Below are 18686 nucleotides of genomic sequence, written 5' to 3' on the forward strand. Positions count from 1 at the left end.
ACAACTTTTTAAATGGTTCCATGTATTTTTTTCTACAAACTTGATTTAGTGAATATTTTGCAACTGCGTTTCAAAGAAATATCGACGTGATCTTTTTTATCTATATTTTTAGAGAAATTAATTTATATATTATTGTTGTATGTTCATCGTACCGTGAACTTTGAAATAAATTTGTAAAATTGGAACTACAAAGAAATCATTTGAAATAAAAAAAGTAAACGCACGATAACTACAATATATTTTAGTGAATTCTCTTTCCTATAAATTCGACAACGCAATTATATTTTTGTCGTGTGTAGTTTGTAGTATTAAACTCTATACATAAAGTAAGTTGATTCTATGATTTACATTTTGCGCTCAAAAGTCGCTGCTGTCGGATAGTCGGTCCATGACTATAGGATCAAAATTGTATTGAGATGTTTTAAAGATTTGAGAATAAGTCATCATTTTTTATATAATTCGATGAAATGGTAATAAATTGATTACGAATTTAGTGTAGCTTTAATTTATTTTCTGATTAATACATGCAATTTCTGTTTATAGGAAACATAACCTCTAAATTTTTCATTACATTAATATCTTTCTTGTTGTTTTAATCAATTAAATATGCAACAAAATGTTTAAATCGTTAGTTCGAAGCAGATTCACGAACATGTGTTACGGATATCAAAAAATATTTTTATCTACTGATATTGATAATTTGTTAGCTACACATTTAAAAATTGATGAGGGTGTTGTAAAATGTATAGATCAACAGAGAAAAGATTATATTTCTAAAATACCAAGAGACAAACTTATTAAAAATTGTAAAATAATAAGAGTAAGTATAACTAGTCTGAACTATCATTCAGTATTATATAATCTGTTTATTAACAACTTTCAGGAATTAAATGTAAGTTTAATAGATTTGAGACATTTGGAACGTTGTTTAGCCCTTTGTCCATCAGTTGTAAAACGTAGAACTTTAGTGCTTAAAGAAATGGGTGTGCAAAATCCAAACGTAAATCATATTTATCGGTAGGTCTAATATTTGGTAGAAATAAGTATATTATTTTATATTGTCATTTATTAGAACTATTTTGCGTTTCAGGTTTCCAACATCAATGCGCAGATCAATAAAGCAATTTAAAAAAGTTCATAATATTCCACCTACACAGAATATTATGAACAATATAATTACTAATCTAGGTTTTACAATTAATAAAAGTAGTCTGAAGGAATTTAATTGCAATGTAAGAGCAGGCGATTATTATCATTTTTGTATGAAATATTTTAAAGCAAATTATCTTAATTTAAATAGTGATATATTTCATAAAACTAGAAAGATTAGATATCAAAGCTTTCAAGAGGTTACAGAATTATTGAACATATTGCAGACTAAATACAATTTTGATCACAAATTTGTAAGTATCACTATTCACTATGTTTAGAAAATGAAGTACTCTTTGAGACATAATACAATATAATATGAAATAAATGATACATGTTTTGCAGTTATGTAAACATGCTTTCTTGCTCAAGCAGGATAAAAATAATATTGAAAGCTATTTGTCAGAATTTGAAGATGTTCATGTTGTAGGTAAATTAAACATAATCGAGGTAGCTAGGAAGTTTCCTCGCATATTATGTTATCCTTCAATTAAAATTAAAGAATTATTAATGCTTTGCAAAAAGTTGGATATACCAGGTGTACCTACTATCTCTTATTTGCCTACTGCATGTATAACCAAAGAAGTATTTCTTATTAGATACCTAAACATATTAAGTAGTTATGAATTAAGTATTTGGGCAAAGCATCCACGTGTATTAAAGTTGATTCAATATTACAGTATGGTTGAAACGCGAGTAGAATATCTTAAACTTTGCAATCGCATATTTACAGCAACTATTCATACATATTTGTGCAGTGATTTAATATTCATAAGGTGAAAATCTGAATGAAGTTTAGTCATTTTTTATTAATAATCCTGCACGTGATATTAAATAGAATTTTTTGCATTTTAGATACGTACAAGGTATTTATAACCGTTCAGCTCACGTAAAGTATATAATATATATATTATGCAAAGAATTTGGCGCCGATAAAGCATATTTAGTAGATCATATTAAAAAACACAGCCATTGGAAAACTGTGCCATTATTGCTAATATCAAAAACAATAGAATATCTGAAAAAGAATTATTCAATTAATGAAATATGTGAAAATATTCAACTCATTTTGTATTCAGTGTAAGAATATATTTACTGCATTTAAAATATAAAAATTCAATCATATTTACATGATTCCTAATATTTATTATTTGTTTTTTTTTTTTCTGTGTAGGTCTGCAATTAACAAAGCAATGAACACAATAAATGAAGAATATACTTCAGATAAAGGATATAATTTTTCTGGTAGTCAATACTTAGCATTATGTTTGTACATTTTAGAAAAGGAACATCATTTTAATGGGGATGCGGTTTGGCAAGGAATGGATACTACAGTAGTAACTGCAAGGTCAAACGTTTCTACAGACTTAAAGATTTATGAATATGAAGATGTAATTAAAAATCTAGCTACCAACGATAAAGCAATACAAAATTTAAACGAAATAGCGTGGCTCGAGTATTTGTTAAGATAATATACAATTACTAGACAAATATATATTCTTTTGCTTGAATTAACATTTTTTGTAAGATTTTATATAATTTTTATTATAACGAGAAAAATGACTTCCCTCAGTTAATAGTAAGGTAGTTAAATAGTACCGAATGGTTGATTTGATATTGTTATCTTCGTTTTTTATTGTAGTTAGACACAAGTAATTGCAAAAAAGAATACAAAAAAACACACAGAATATTTGTGTATCAAAGTTTTACAAGTTGACTGTAATTCAATATTTTACACTTTATATCCTTTATAAAATACTATCATCATAGAATACATACAAGAGTATAGAACACAACTGTGTTCAATTTCATTTAATATTATCTTCGTTTTTTATTCGAATAAGTATGAACAAAGAAAACAATACAAAAATACTTACATACATTGGATTAAACTACATTTTTAAGGCACTGGAATGCTCTCATAAATATCTTACAATGGCTCTTCTATTAATTCTTAGAATACTTGGTATCATTTACTTATATGTTTTGTATAAAAATAAAGAAACGCTATGTTCAGGAAAAATATCGACAATAGCCATAAATTTCTATTAGAAAGTTGATTCCCATACCAATTACGTGAAAATGATACACAATTATTTATAACACGAATCTATGAATTTAAAAATATTTTAAAGACAATCTTTTTATCGCAGAACATTTTATATACAATTAAATTCGTTTTCCAAACTAATATAACCTAAATTCCTTTTTTACCAACATCGTACATTCAGAGGTCATATCACTCTTTCCCTATGCGCAATTACAGTTACAAACCGCACTGATATTTTCTCTTTTCCTTTCATCCAACAGTTATAAAGAAAATATCTACTACCCAGTCAAAGTAAAAAGATTCTCAGATTCCCTCAGAAGGGAGAGGACAAGTTGAAACAACCGTCTCTTCTAGAACAAGTCTAGAACGGAGGTTTCGAGTCAGTTCAGAAAAGGAGGCAACTGTACGTAGTTCTGTTGGCTCGTGGGTTCGGTCTTCACCATCACTTGTTCCTTCATTCCTTGACGACCTTGTGGCGAGTGCATTCCATACTCTTGTTTCTGGTCCTGCTGCTGTTGCTGTTGCTGTTGCTGCTGTTGCGCGTAGTCTGGCTGCTCGTGCTGATACTTATCCGCTGGACTGAGTCCACTGACATAGTCTAGCTGCTTGTTCTGTTGGTGTTCCTCCTCAGACATGGAGTTGGCCAGATGCGTGGGTGGCGAATGAGTGGTGACCATCGTCTGGTAATCGTTGCGGCTCAAAGGCGGCGGTGGACTGTTGCTGGCGTTCATATAATCCTGATGAACGCGCATCGTGTTACCGGACGGCGTAGAGAACAAGGAGGCGTCGTGCTGAGGTAGCATCGTCCCGTAAGTGTACGCCGATCCGTTGTTGCTTGGACCACCAAACGACGTGGAGTAAGGAGAGTTCGAAGAACTTAGAAGGTTCAGATGAGGAGCTAGATCATAGGCTGGTGAATATGCCCATGCATCGGGCGGTGCGGTCGCCGTTGTCGGAGAAGCGAACGGGTTCAAGGTATTGTTCAGCGAAGTAAATGAACCTGAAAGAGGGTTAATTTGGAAGATTAAAAAAAGATCGCAAGGTTCGGATATCTCGAAACTGCAGATTTTATAGAAAAGTGATATTAACCTGATAAACCAGGGCTCGCTGATCCAGTAGCCATGTAACCGGCGGTCTTACGCGGAGGTTCTCTCTTCCGCCATTTTGCTCGTCGGTTCTGAAACCAAACTTGGACCCTGGATTCCGACAGAGCTAGCTTCAGCGCGAGTTCTTCGCGTGCAAATACATCAGGATAGGGAGCACGTTCGAATGCCCTCTCTAGCTCCTCCAACTGGTATGCCGTGAACGTGGTTCTAAAATTGATCAAATAAAACAAGAATTATAACAATTGTTAAATAGCCAAGAAAATTGAACTTCAGAATGAAACCTACCTAGTTTTCTTCTTCTTGATTCCATTGTTATCAGTCTTCTTTTTAGAGTCTTTCTTGGCTGGTTGGGCCTCGCTGCTAACTGTAATACAAATTATTATACAATTACTTTAACCGAATTTAATACTTGATAAAAGTCTTTTAAATATTGAAAGTGATTACAAACCTGGAGCAAGACTGTTCATCGGGTCCTCCGGCTTCCTCTTCATCGAATTCCCAAGTTGTAATCCCTGCTGCAGAGTCGTCGAGGTCGGCGTCGCGGTGGACGACGTCGACGTGGTAACATCTTGAGTCTGAGGAAGCGGCGCGTACATCCCAGCCAGTTCCAGCTCCTTCAGCTCCTTCTGTTGTTGTTGCTGCTGCTGCAAATGGTGATGGGACGTTTGATGATGAGGCGGGGGACTATTAGAGGAGTCCAGCTTATGAAGATGTCCTCCAGTTGGCATCAAATCTCCTCCATGGTGTCCACCGTGCAAACCAAGCATCACTTGAATACTGTGCACTCCCGACCCACCTCGTCCACCAAAGTCTGAAAAGATTGGGTCATCGAAAGGACCTCCGTCCATCTTGCGATCGGAAAAATCAAACTCTTTCAACACCCGAAGACACTTCACAATTCTTGGTAGCAGAGAACTTTCGTGCACACGTGGCTAGACCACGAAGAGCACCTTAAATCAATTGATCACCGATGTTAGTAATCAAACAACGTTGTACGTTCCTCTTCGAAGTTCACTGCGTTAAGGGGCGATGTTGAAGAGAGGCGCAACAGGTTCCTTGAAGTCGCTCTTCGATTAAAATCACCTCCGTTCAATCGAATCTCGCTGAGGTTACCCTGGTTAATCGCGTATAATCCTGAAGAGAGGTGCAACAGGTTTCCCCATGGACTGGCTGTTCCTCGAAGCGGTTGGTTCCTCAAAGTCACTCCGCTGATCAATTATGCAGAAAAGTGTACGGGTGTCAGGAGTGATGGCGTTAGCGCGTCCTCCGTAATGGAATCCGGGCCAATTGCGATCAATTGTTGCCCGGGTTATGATTAATTTTGATTAGTTTGAAGCCGGAGCTAACGAAGTGAACCGGCCGGTGTCGCTAACGGACAGAGGAGGCTCAGGATCGAGTTGGACCGGATCGAAAGACGGATGCCTTCTCTCCGCTGGAAATCTGCGTGGAGTTGTTAAGAGGAGCGGCCTATCTGGACACTGTCGCGCTACCGACCGATCTCTTCTGACTCTGGCTAATCAACCGATACTCACACAGGCTTATATTTTCAACGGGTTGCCGGCCAGGCCGCCCCCACACATGGAAGCCAACCAATCCTGTAGCCTCTGCGTGCTTCAAGAGAGGACGGACGCTGGATGCGGGCGCGGTACCGCCGCCACTGCCTCCTGTGCGTGTGTTTTTCTTCCTCTTTCTTTCTCTTTCGCACCCCTCGTGCTGTTGCTTCTCCGACTATCTCTTTCTTCTTCGCCTTTTTTCGATTCCCACTCTGGCATGGGTCGTGCTACCTCGCTTGATGGGACGTTGGACTGCCACCATTGCGACCGCCCCTCGGTCGCCCCGTTTGGAGAACGCACGGGCATACTTCATAATCGGACCTGACCCGCGGACGTAGAGGGGCATGTGGGAATCAGAGCGGCCCGCTTCGTTCACGATCAACGGAGAATCGTTATGGGAAAATTGGGCATCGGTTACTGATTCTTCTTGACCCCTTCGAATGCTACTCTATTCGTAAGCAAACGATGCTGTGGATCAAGGACTCTGCTTCACCTTTTCATTTACCTCCTTTTGTCAGGCGTATTTCAATCCACAACTTCGTTAATTATAATCATTTTCTGTAACATGGATTTGTCTGCAATGTCTTGATTCCATTCTGGATACGCAGCAATGAGCTCCTTGTCACGTTCTTAGATGTAATAGTAAAGTAAGAAGTACATAAATTCGTAGACACTACAGCGGGTGACAATAGTGTGTGACGATACAATTAAAAATATGACGAGTGAAGAATGCAATGACTATATAACATGCAGTACAATGAGTGCTTTGAGACATAAGAAATGCAACGTATAAAAATCACGCAGAGGATACAGTCGGTGAAAAATTCAGCATTCGAAAGAACGCGTGAAAAATATAACGCTTATAAAATATAAAGCGTGGAGAATTCAATGCGCGGAATACAACGAACGGCGAAGACAACGCTTGACGATCTAACACATGATAATATAAAGCAACGATGGAGCGTGGGTTCTCCATCAATTGCGTCGCAATTTACAATACAAAATTATCTGCTTTGTGCAAAGGATTGCAAATACAATAATTTGTCGCCTTGGGTACATTAATTATATTTCAGAGTCAATTCAATTTAGACGGTTCGTCATCGCTATTTTTATTATATACGCTCTTTTTACGTCATTCTCAACATGAACTACTTTTCTTTTTTTATACTTAATCTGTGATAGATGAAGCTGAGTATGTTTCCTTGTTTTCGACAGAACAAAATGGAGGTGAATAAGAATAATTCTACTAGACATATAATATCAACAGAATTCTTAGAATCACTCACTCCATCTTGCTCGATTTCAGTGTATCCACGATCAAGCGTGAACGTTCAATTTTGCACTGCCACTCAAAATCCACCGAACTTCAACTTTCCTAGCCGTTCGTGACTCGTGTTAGGAACGTTTCCAGAAGTCCTTGAACCGAAACCTTGAACCTCGATCAAACGACGCGAGATCCCAGTACGTTCCGCGATAATGGACGTTTGCATCACCGTTCGTCCCATGATGTTACACCGTTCTCCATGAGATCTTTCATTCTTCGATACAATTACACCATAGAGCAGCCTCCGTCTCGGTGCTCGTAACGTCGACGACATTCGAACTTCAACCCGTATCGCGAGGAGACAGGTCGCGAAATCGATCGGAAACGCGGTGGATCCACGGACAAGGATCGATAGGAAGTACGAGAAAGGTAAGAGTACCTATACTTTCCAAGAGATCCATGTCCGTTGACCGGCAGCGTGGCACTGAGGCTCTTAAGCGCAGGCTCAATGAAACCAGCAATCGCCAGGAATTGCCTCGAATTGGCCCAATCAAACTACCCCCATTCCGTGTGTACACGCGTATATTAACTGCTAATTTCATCGGCGGTAATTAGCGCGCGCGCGCGCCTCTCACGCGCTGATTTAATTGCACTCTCGCGGACTCTTTCCTTCCTCCCCTCTTAGACACGCGTTTTCCGTTCTCCCGATGGAACCAATCGTCGTGGGCCCAACAGCTTCTCGCGGCCTTACTACTCGTTACGATGCTCATTAATGGATTCGTTTACAGGCGAATCTCTTACCGAGGACTGCTTGTAGGATTCCTTCAACATTGGTATCTTCGGTATTGTGGTCTGCAGAAGAAAGGTTTAATTAGGGACAGCTCATATACTGTTGGGGATATACTTACTTTAATCTTCATTGGGGAGATTAAAGTAAGAGGTAATGAGACTATGCTTCAATTGAAGTAAAATGCAATATGCGATGCTACTAAAATTGGAGGACTAAGAACCTCATTTACCTTATAACTTTTCACTTATAGTTAAATCTCCATGAAAGTCTGACTCCGCTTATACATCCTTCAACATTTAGGCAGTGTATGCTGTTTATGAAATTCAGTTTGATATTGCACCTACAAAAAGTTCATTTTTAAACACAAGTATATAGAGTCATTTTACTTATAATGAAGTTCATACCTTTTGCATAATTTATAGAGTAATTCAAGCTACTCAATATTTTGCAGTATCTTTACATTTGATCTTACACTAAATCAGTGTATTGCATTTGGCATTCTTCATCATCTCATCAGCTAAACTGTCCTCTTCAAATATACCTATAGAAAGTTTACATCAAAGCCTAAGAATGATTCCACTCATGAAGTTAGACACTTCGGGGTAGACTCTCTCCGTGAATCATACTATGAAGTGATCGAACCCTGCCAACAGTGACCTAGCATGAAACGTTGACAGTTTTAGGAACACTAGCAGACCTCCCAATTAAATTGGAAGTGGATGCGGGTGAAGGCGTTTAGATCCGCAGGATATCTGCGGATACAGGAGGCGGCCAGGCCGAGAGGATGACGGTGAGCGCAAGAGCGAGAAGTCGGTAACTTAACTGGCCTAAATGGGTTTAACTCGATGTGATTTTGCTGGCGAACCACTAAATTGAACGAATACGAACTAAACTGAACTCAACTAAGCTAATCATATCACATTACTAGCGTTATTAGCCGAGAGACGATATAAGTGAAGGTCCGGTGGTGCCGGGCTGCAGTAACGGGTCGCCTCCTGCACTGACCCTCTGGACGACTTTCTTTTTCGACCCCTTTTTCTCGTGCTTCCGTGTTCCACACCCTCGGCAGAGTGTCCCACGCACGGGAGAGCGTCTTTAGGTTCCTGTTCGAGGAAGAACGAAGACGTTGTTCGGGAAGTGGAGTAGTTTCGAACGGGACGATGTCGGCCGATTCTGGCCGAGCAGTTCTGGTGACGAGTGTGCAACAGGAAACACGTGCTTGGTGAAAGTGACAGCTTGCGCGGCAGATTCGAAATCCTGGTTTTGTCTTTCGATGCTGTCATGGAAAAAGAAATGCCTGTTAGAAAGTTTTATCTTCTTTCTGTCGTTGAGTGAACAGAACGTTTCAGCTCAAAGTGTTTGTGTTATAATTACCTATACATATATGACATTAATTTCATGTAACTCGGAAAATAAATGTAAATCTTTCAAGAGTCCTTAATACAATCTTCCGTCTGAAAACAAGTGACCATCATAAAATATTGTATAGCTATTTTACAAACAAAATTATCTGAATATATGATAGGCTTGGATTATAAAATGTTTTGAATTTGATTATAAAATATGAAAGTATTTTGCAAACAGAAGTTATCCAACGCATGACAGAATCGTTTGGTGACAAAGTTGAAGTATGAAATGTGGGGGGAGAGAAAACAGAATAATTATCTCCCACTACTTGTTCGTGGGGAACAGGAGGGGGAAAGTCCCGGAGGAACGATAAGAACGGAATGGACACGATACGCTCTGCTCCCACTACGTCCACCAGCAGAACAGAAGGAGTTTCTGGGCTCCACCTCTTCCCCTTCCGACCATATTTGTCCTTCAACAATGTACAACTACGCTGTAAATCCATTTATATCGTTTTTCCTTATAGACAGACTTTTGTTTACATTCCTGCATCTGAAAAATAATTGTAAACTTTAATTCTACTGCAACAAAATCTACTCTAAAACATATACAACAAATATTTGATACTCTTCAACTAATTGTCCTAAATTCCCATGGGTTTGCATCATGGATGAATTGGGATCAATTATTTCAATGTTACAATTTTGAATGTTTAGAAGCTTAATGTTTAAAAAGAACCTCTAAACTTGTAAATTTGATAATTATGAAGTTTGATATTTCTATGTCTTTCAATTTTCAAATCTCCACTTCTTACATTTCTAAATTTCTAAACTTTTATGTTTAAAAAGTGCAGGTTTGAATATTTGAAAATTGAAAAATTTTTTAATTAGAAAGTGTAACAACTTGAAAATCTGAAAAGTTAACATTTTTGGAGTTGAAAAGCGCCTCGGGTAGTTTGCCCGACACTGGCGGTATTGTCAATGGGCACGATTAAAAACTTGAAGAAAGAAGAGCTCGACAGACAAAGGGAAATAGCGGTTCATCCAGAGAAGTGTATATTTAGATTGGACAGGACGTTCAGAGTATTTTTCTTTTTGCACGCGAGCCGCTTTTTTACGTCGTAGGTATGCGCCGACCGGATAGTATTGCCGTGGTGGCCCCAGTGAACACTAGCAGGACCGACCAATTGAGCCTGTTAACGTCAATTGGACTGAATTAGTTCAATTGGACGTAATTGCGCGAAGGCGACGGGGAACCTCCGCTATTCGCCGGCTATACTCACGTTACGTTTCTCTCTTCGCGCAGATATCGCCGGTGAACGCATTCTCAGGACTTCCTCCGGGGTACAGTCCACGCATCTGTCTCTGGAAACGTAAAATAATGTCAGAATCTTATAACATACGTTGTAAGATACGTTGCTCAGAACAATTTGAAATCTTTCTCATATTTGTTTTAAGCAACGTAATTGCATTATAAATTTGAAGCTTAATACTTCACAAAAATTAGGCACATGCTTCTAATAGGAAACAACTGATTGATGTATCTGTATAGATCAGTGAGCAATTTGCGAATTACCTCTGTAATCAAATTTGGAAAGCATTACAAAATAGCACATGTGGTACATCATATTAATTCTTGAGGTTATGATGTCTAATGTTTAATGATTATATTAACGTCTTATCGATGTTCATGATATAAAATGATCACCAGCTACATTTGAAAGTATATAAAGTCTGACATAATTTGGTATATACAAAAGTACCCTAAAATTTCACTTACGGTGCATTTATGGTAACAATTCAATTCATTTTCTTATTGAAAGTAACTTAGTAACTAATTCGTTCAATCTATTGATTAAAAATGTGTCTATTGATGAATTAATGTGAATTTACAGTATCCAAAAGAAATGAATTGTAACAACGGTATCAAAAGTGTTGCCTGAACGCAATTATGACGGTGAGGTCTACGAATTAACGTGCCCACATGACCACCGCGACATTCTCGATCAAGATATCACAATAAAGCATTTTTTTCCTTTTCCACCCTCATAGAAACGGCAGCAATGTCCCAGCAGTCGATGTACGACGAGAGACTTGTATCGTCGGTATTAGTCATTTTATATCATGCTGGTACATTTCACGCATCAAAGCGTAGGAAGATGGGTGACGCCGAAGATTTACTGTTACATTTTCGGAGGAAATATACTGGTAGCCGATCTGCGACTTGCCGTCAAAAACCTTTCAAGCGGTCTATATTGCACAGGGTGCATTCTACCTGAGTTTATTCGCCTCTAGAAAAGGTGGATTCTTTCAATTGTGCTGGATATTCCTTTCAGGGATGCAACAGGTGTAGTCCCATGAGCGAATCCTGTGGAGCAAAGTAGATTAGGTTTGAAAATTTATGGATTGAATTTTAAAGATTTGTCAAATTAAAAATTTCAAAGATTTAAGTTGTTTTAAATATTATGGGGAATCTGGTACAGTGGCTGTTGAGATTTTGTCTTCATGAAAACGTCGTGAACATTTAATGAAAACGGTAATTAAGCTGATTTTTAATCATGGTCTTGGAGATCGTGATTCAAAGGAGAAAATGTAACGTCGCAACCCGATGACGTTGCATCCTTATTAACCTAACGTTGTCACATCCGTCGCCATCGTGTCCTCTATTCGCGTACAGGGTGTTTCTCGCAATGATACATTAATTTATACTTCTTTTTCCTCCAGTTATTTCCTTATTATTATAACATCCTTCAGATCATTCTCGTGTATTTATTGTAAAAATATCTTTCTACCTGTAGTAAAATAAAAAATGTACCACCAGCTTCATTTTTCCTAAATAAAAATATACTTGTGTGATACTTTTATCGGATTCTCACGCGAAGCAAATATTCCACAGAAATTCGTACTCGAAGTACATTGACGGCCAATTAGAGGACCTATACCCCCATGTTTCGTGAGAACGAGAAATTCAGTTTCTCATAGAGTTCAATGATACAGAGGGTGAGAGGTAAAAACTCAGTCTATCATCCCGCATAAGATTATCCACGTATATAATATAACATGACTGCGGGTGGGAATTTACGTGGGACGTCTTTAGATCTGATTACACAGAATTCTATGTGTTCCGGGGAAAGACCGAACTGCGCCCATATATCGCCAGAATTGTGGCATACGTGTATTGATGAATCTCCCCTAAAATCGTTTTCAAAAAGAAGCGAATGAAAAGGAATGCAGTTATTACAATTTAGCAAATAAGAATTTTATTTTACCATATAATTCTTCTTGCATTCACCTGTGAACACCACCACACATGTACGTGCAAAGTGTATTTGATACTAAATGCATGTAATACATTTATTTATTGTAATTCATCTTCTCGTCACCTAAGAAAATTTTAATTTCTCATTATTGACATATTTATGAATATTCATACTGTATTTTAAAGTAAATTTGTAATAATATGTCATAGAACAAATGTTAAAAGAGAAATAGTCGCGCAAAAATTATACGGTTGAGTGTCTTCGATGACCCCCACTCCAGACACCATACAGAAGCCATATGTTTTTACGTACAATCATGCTGGCGAAGATGACTCTTCCTGACACGCGACCCGCAGCAACCCTAAATACTTAATTGTCAATTCGATTTGAAGGAGGGAACGATATCCGTGGAATTTTCACAGACTCACAATAGTCCCTCTGCTTTAGGATCCTCTTGTCCCATTTCTTTACAATAACGCTCTTCTGCGTTTCATGACTTACAAAATGTTCATTAAATTCTATGAGAATTGTAATGATAGCTGTTACAATATTTTTTGTTTGACAAAATGACCCTTTTTTATATTCGTGCTGTGTAAGAATTTCATTCTGAAGATTTTATAGTTGCTATTTTTGTATTCGCATTGTGAAGTGTTCTGTATTATCAACGTTAGATGCTTATATGGATTGGTGGAGACATCTGTCGATGACCACATATAACATACATTTTAGATATTTATATTGACATGTCCATTCACATGTAACAAAATAATTTTGTACAATCTTACATCCAATACAATTTCATGTTGATATTACATTCCTTTCTTAGACTCTTCTTTAACAAGTTGCATATTGTATACTTATGAAACATATAATTAATTAATACCATATTTCATAATACACTTGCTATAAGCAAAGTAAGCTATCTTTAAATAAAAATGAGTATTCTTTCTTTCTGTAAGAGGGAAAGTTTTCTTCTGAGCATAGAAAGTATTTGAATTTTTAATTCCCGCTACTGACAGCGCTGTGGTGAAATTCAGTCGATACAGTAGAGTACGACACGAAGATGGTAACTGGTCTTTTAAACCCCTGCAACACAAAAATTTTATAAGTATTATTATTAATGTACAAAGTCATAAATTATTTCCAAGCGTTTAACATTTAAATATCAACCTGTCGCCAAAATTTCAATGAGAACTACAAAGTAATTAGAGACACAAAATTGGCTGAAACTATCACATTAATTATTATTTAAAATGAATTGAATTCTTTCCAATCTTTCAATTCTACATTAAATCCAAGTTCTATTAATAATTCTCACAGTAATTTCGTTTTCAGATTACGGAATGTTTGTGTTTTCTGCTTATTACAAATTTGTATTTAATTTATATGTACATATAAATCGCGTGACATATTGCAGACTATTAAATATTGTCGACAAGCAACTGTCTCAAAATATCTCAGTCAGTCGTCGACAAACATTCGCGAGATCCCTCCACCAAGCACCGATGAAATTAGCTGAAGCAGGAGAAATAGAATGCAGCTAGTACATATGGCATAACAGAATAAAAGCAATAAAATGTATCCTGCAACGAGGGAGAGACTCGCCCTACAGACCCTGCTAAAACTTATCTTCCTCGTGCAAGAATCTGCAAATTATACCTTGTAATATATTGTCTTCTTCACACAATATCATACAAATATTTCCATTTAATTTTTACAGATTCAATTCAATTCCTGTAACATCACTCTCAGAATAATCAATGATCCTTTAAAAATGTGTACTCCTCATATTTCTGAAATGAAAGAAGGAACAATGTAGAGAAAGTAAATTAAATTCACAGATGTTATAAATTAAGAAGTCACCCACAGAGTTAGGCATTATATCAAATTATTTAAGCTTCTATTTTAAGCCCATAAAGAGGTGGCAGAAAATTAAGCATCTCCCTGAAAAATAACGAAAAAGAGGAGGATTAGTAAAATTTGAATCGTGGAACCGCTTCTAAAAATACACTTAAAACCTTTCTGCGGTCGGGAAAGGAAAACAGTTGGTATTCTAGCAAAAGACCTTTCTTTGCATGCAAAGAGAGGAAGACCCCGTGGTTCGCCCGACAACAGCGAATCCTCAAGCTCGAAAATAGACTGCATAGTTTCCCTAGCTATTACCGCGTACTGTGTATCGCGTGGTGACGAGACTGGTGCCCACCAAAAAGCTTGGCCGAGCATAATTAAATGTGCATAAACACCTGAGGCTGAAGATCGAAAGTGAAGGAGACTCTGTAAATTCAGACCGAACGTGAGGACACGCTTTTGGCGGAGCAAGCCAAAAGAGCAGTACAGAAGGCCATAATAAATTTATGTATTAATTAACGCGGTAAAATAAGCAAGATAAATCAAGATTTCAATGGCTTCGAATTAAGTTCGGGTACTGTTGAGTCTTATACTGCTACCACAAATTTAGAACTTTAGCAATTTGGAAGATTGGACAATTTGTAAATGTGAGAACTTGGGATATAAATTGGTAAATCAAAGACAGTAAAATTACTGTTGCATTGACTATTGCCTACAGTTTCCCTGTATTATAGCAGACACGATATAAAAGATCTAACAACAGCTCTTTTTTACGAAACATCTGCAGAGTAAAGCATCAACCGCTTGCGGTAAAGTCATTTGAGCTGATTATTTTGAGCCACGTACGACCACGTACCAGGAAATGTAAACGGCCTTAAAATCTTTTTAAAGCAAACATCAATTTTTAATGCCACTTCAGAACCCATCTATTCTGAGTATTCAGAAGTTTGACGAATCTCAGATACTTCATCCACCTAAAATCGTAAAACTTTCTCTCCCTTATTTAGAAAATTCTTACTTATCTGAAACGGAATATTCCAAGTACAGATATCAAATGTTCTGTGCTCTAAATGACTGCCGATTAAAGAATCTTACGATATCAAAAGTGATCGGAGTTAAATTTTTGAGACGAGCGATTGAATCCAAAAGGTAGTGCACCTTCAACTTGCTAACAATTCGTCTGGCAACGTATAACCATTCTGTAAACTAACAAATCGTTATCGTTTAGCAGTTCTTACGTGAGGCAGTTTCTTACATAATCCAAGTGACTGCACGTGTTCGCATTTAACGATTTTTCGAAGACATCCCGGTTCGTTCTGAAGTTTTCTATACGGGTACAAAAATAGCTTGGCCTTTGAAAAAGAAATTTCCTACTGGTTTCATAACTTCAAGTTCGCGTTTCTCGTACGCTTGATAGAAATGATGATCAATCAACGTCTCGAGCACGTTGCTTATTTTCGACTCTACATGCTAGTTTGTACTACTGCAGCGATTTTCAATCGTAGCAAGAGAAATTGAATACCTTCGGTGATCCATATTTCACGAGGAATATTTAACCAGAGTCGGCAATTATTTGCTGTCACGACTCTTATCGAACGATAAATTACCAGGTGATAAGCGGAGAAAGTTCGCAGGTGTAGCTAACATCTGCAAAAATTAAATTTGGTTAATTACATTGGAAGGAGAGGCAACGCTGATAGGTAAAATTAAATAGTTTACTTCTTGCATTTTTATCTTTGGTACGAAACTGTTCATTGGAATTTTCTTATTTGTCCACCGCTCAAACAAATTATGTAACTGGCACCTTTCGTAACTGAAACCTTTCCTTCAAAATTATAATTTCTGAACAATAGTCGTAACAAGTGTTCACGATATAAGAGAAGAAATTCTCGGTATAATGTGCATACGTAGGCAGCGGAGACAGAGAGGTTCCAATTAAATTTGGCAAGAAATTCTGGCACGATTTTAGAATGGTCCGCGTGGCTGATTTCACGGCCACCACGATGCTCGAGCAAGGGAGCGATGTCTCAAGTCGGTGTCTTGCGACACGAATGCATTAAACTATTGCAGCTCGGCTTATTATAAAAATACAGTGCTCGTTTATCTCTGTCTACTATCGTTACATTTCACGTTGCATGTATAATTGCTTTTGGCCGTGCTATTTCAATTGTTCTCCACATATTTATCTCTCTGTAAATTGTATTCTTCGATAAAATATTCAGACTTTAATCCTGGTGTAATGAGAGGTCAATTGAATTTCAATTGGTAAAATACAGTTTCGCCTTTTCTTGGATCATCTTTAATAACATTAGGTGTTTGAATATGCTAAATGATGTATGTAGGTTTCCAATCATTACCATAGTATCCTCTAATTACTCCACAAACTTTCTAAATCTTTCAGCATTCTTTCTAATTCTCCAAACAAGAGAAGATGAAGTTGTTTCACCCGACTGTACTTCGAGAAGATTTAACGAAACAGCAAGATAAAAAGACAACAAGAAAAACAATTCAAGCAGCGTCGGTGTATTCGACGTGTATTTCGGTCCCAGCAACGGCTGGGCCCTCCAGTCTTTATGGTCTCGACGACTTAGCGAAATTCCTCGCTAAATTTAAGCTCTGCTGAACTGCTAGATAATTGTGCTTTGCGTAAGAGATATCGGGTCTCTTGAAATAATGGATAGACTGCATCCGGTTATTCTCGGGTCGCCCTTTACTTTTATCTCTCCATCGCATCATCGTTGAATTCTCAAATGCAACATTTTATGGTTCATACCTGAAAGATATTTTACTCTCTGTCATAAATAAAATCTTACAGTTCAATTTTATAGTATGTCCAACAAGTATGCACGAAGTGAAGTATCAATGATTAATTGCTTATCAGTATTCTCGAAATCAAAGTTGATCAGCAAATAAAGACAAGTAAAAGCTCTTGTTACACGTGATCCAAGTACTGATTAGTAGCTTGTAGTAATTACAGAGAATCTTGTTCAGGATTTATCAAGTGACGTACTTAATTGTCGTACTGACTAATTTCATTGGCCACATATCAACTTGGTTTCAGTAATTCAAATGAGTTCATGGAGAGGTCACGAACAGATTTCATACCTCAAGTTAAATTTATGGCAGCTATGGTGCTACTATGTTAGTAAGAATCTTTTCTGCATTGAATGTTTTACGTGGAAACAATCACGATTCTGATAAAATTTGATTTCGTTGAAATATTCCCTTCAAGTTTAATCGCATCGATAAGTTATATCAACATCAAGACAGATAGTCCACTTTTTAAGCTCTTTTTCAACGAACTTTACCAATTCATATTATGAAATAAAATAAGTATTACTTAGAAACATATATCTTGATCGTACATTAATTTAAAAATAATTTCCGCCCTTAAAACAATATGTACCAGTAATTTCAACAACAGATCATTTGTCTTAACACTTGAAGCACATGTAAGTAATAAAAGAAAAGATGTCTAAATTGATTAATCGCGAAGAAAGATAAAACGTGACGAAAGATAAGGAAACGTGCAAGGTGGTAACACGTATCCCACGTTGGAGGTGCCAGCGAAATAATCTTGGCGCGTTCGATCGTTTTCACGGCAAATAAGTGTATACCAAAGCGGAATTGTCAGCCAACATTATGTAATAAATAAACGACCTGGCTGCCGCAGAATTTGCTCGTGTCGAAATTACTGAACACTGGTTAAGACGGTCAAGAGACATTGGCATTGAAAACTGCCCTTAGCCAACGCGCGAATATGAGTGCTTTTCGCGTTTGAAGTTCGTGAGGGAGATTAATAGTTTTGTTGTTCGAAACTGCGAAAATAGTTGGATCAATAGCAGTTCCGCCGTGAAACTGGACGACAAATATTTGCTGTATTCAGTGCCAGTCACGCGATAAAATCGTAGGTCTATGAGCAGTTAAACCGTTCATTTAACGCGTTTATTGTGGTATTTAACGCGGCATATCTGCGGCCCAACTGCTCGTTTTCTCGCTGGTTCATTCTGAAGGCGGAGTCCCGCTTGAAAAACGGCTTCGTCACCTAGGGGAATAGGAAGTTATTTAATTTTGTAATTTAAATACATCGGGTTCAACTCCTCTTTGAACCGGACGCTTGCAAAATTCGCTTCAAAAAATAGATACCTTGCGTGCTTTACTTTGAGCCACAGTGGCGAGAAAACGACACAAAACAGATCTCAGGATAAAAATAACGGACCCAGCGTGGAAAAGTAATTTCCCCCGGCCATTGACGTAATTTTACTCGCCACCTTGTGCCAGCGGGCTGTTACATAATTATTCAGATGACCATGGTGCATT

At 37.5% G+C, this 18686-nt stretch overlaps 2 protein-coding genes and 1 long non-coding RNA gene across 10 annotated transcripts; 1 reads left to right on the forward strand and 2 right to left on the reverse strand.

Annotated features, from left to right (window-relative positions):
* The first annotated feature begins 316 nt into the window (after window positions 1–316).
* mTerf5 (mitochondrial transcription termination factor 5) lies at window positions 317–2664 on the forward strand. Its single transcript, XM_076538915.1, has 7 exons — window positions 317–470; window positions 544–820; window positions 884–1017; window positions 1091–1403; window positions 1495–1925; window positions 2005–2229; window positions 2324–2664. Exons 2-7 carry the CDS (start codon window positions 617–619, stop codon window positions 2619–2621), a joined length of 1605 nt encoding a protein of 534 aa, XP_076395030.1. The 5' UTR covers window positions 317–470; window positions 544–616; the 3' UTR covers window positions 2622–2664.
* Window positions 2665–2755: 91 nt separating this feature from the next.
* Window positions 2756–9268, reverse strand: repo (homeobox domain-containing protein reversed polarity). The gene is made up of 7 exons (XM_076538919.1): window positions 8317–9268; window positions 8142–8252; window positions 5838–7974; window positions 4754–5513; window positions 4591–4669; window positions 4289–4512; window positions 2756–4199 (listed from the first exon to the last, which is right to left on the reverse strand). The coding sequence occupies exons 4-7, from the start codon at window positions 5151–5153 to the stop codon at window positions 3580–3582; spliced, it is 1323 nt and encodes a 440-aa protein (XP_076395034.1). The 5' UTR covers window positions 5154–5513; window positions 5838–7974; window positions 8142–8252; window positions 8317–9268; the 3' UTR covers window positions 2756–3579.
* Window positions 9269–9292: 24 nt separating this feature from the next.
* Window positions 9293–17461, reverse strand: LOC105663330 (uncharacterized). 8 transcript variants are annotated; one of them, XR_013040301.1, is made up of 10 exons: window positions 16086–17461; window positions 15889–16013; window positions 15223–15572; window positions 14386–14462; window positions 14178–14311; window positions 12831–13604; window positions 12528–12641; window positions 11534–12450; window positions 10542–10623; window positions 9293–9811 (listed from the first exon to the last, which is right to left on the reverse strand). It is a non-coding gene; the product is annotated as an uncharacterized LOC105663330 (long non-coding RNA). The 8 variants fall into 8 exon arrangements; XR_013040297.1 differs by lacking the exon at window positions 9293–9811 and having other exon boundaries at window positions 10048–10623; window positions 11534–11626; window positions 11889–12450; XR_013040296.1 differs by lacking the exon at window positions 9293–9811 and adding an exon at window positions 10048–10451.
* Window positions 17462–18686: the final 1225 nt, after the last annotated feature.

This window comes from Megachile rotundata, chromosome 13 (genome assembly GCF_050947335.1).
Source record: "Megachile rotundata isolate GNS110a chromosome 13, iyMegRotu1, whole genome shotgun sequence".
Classification (NCBI taxonomy): domain Eukaryota; kingdom Metazoa; phylum Arthropoda; class Insecta; order Hymenoptera; family Megachilidae; genus Megachile; species Megachile rotundata.

What these genes read in the sequence shown, in the direction of transcription:
- mTerf5 (XM_076538915.1), top strand. Translation starts at nt 617, where the DNA reads ATGTTTAAATCGTTAGTTCGAAGCAGATTCACGAACATGTGTTACGGA. An exon ending in AAAATTGTAAAATAATAAGA is followed by an intron (nt 821 to 883) that starts GTAAGTATAACT and finishes AACAACTTTCAG; the next exon opens with GAATTAAATGTAAGTTTAAT. An exon ending in AGTGATTTAATATTCATAAG is followed by an intron (nt 1,926 to 2,004) that starts GTGAAAATCTGA and finishes TTTGCATTTTAG; the next exon opens with ATACGTACAAGGTATTTATA.
- repo (XM_076538919.1), bottom strand. Translation starts at nt 5,153, where the DNA reads ATGGACGGAGGTCCTTTCGATGACCCAATCTTTTCAGACTTTGGTGGA. An exon ending in GATGAACAGTCTTGCTCCAG is followed by an intron (nt 4,670 to 4,753) that starts GTTTGTAATCAC and finishes TTTGTATTACAG; the next exon opens with TTAGCAGCGAGGCCCAACCA. An exon ending in AGCGAGCCCTGGTTTATCAG is followed by an intron (nt 4,200 to 4,288) that starts GTTAATATCACT and finishes ACCCTCTTTCAG; the next exon opens with GTTCATTTACTTCGCTGAAC.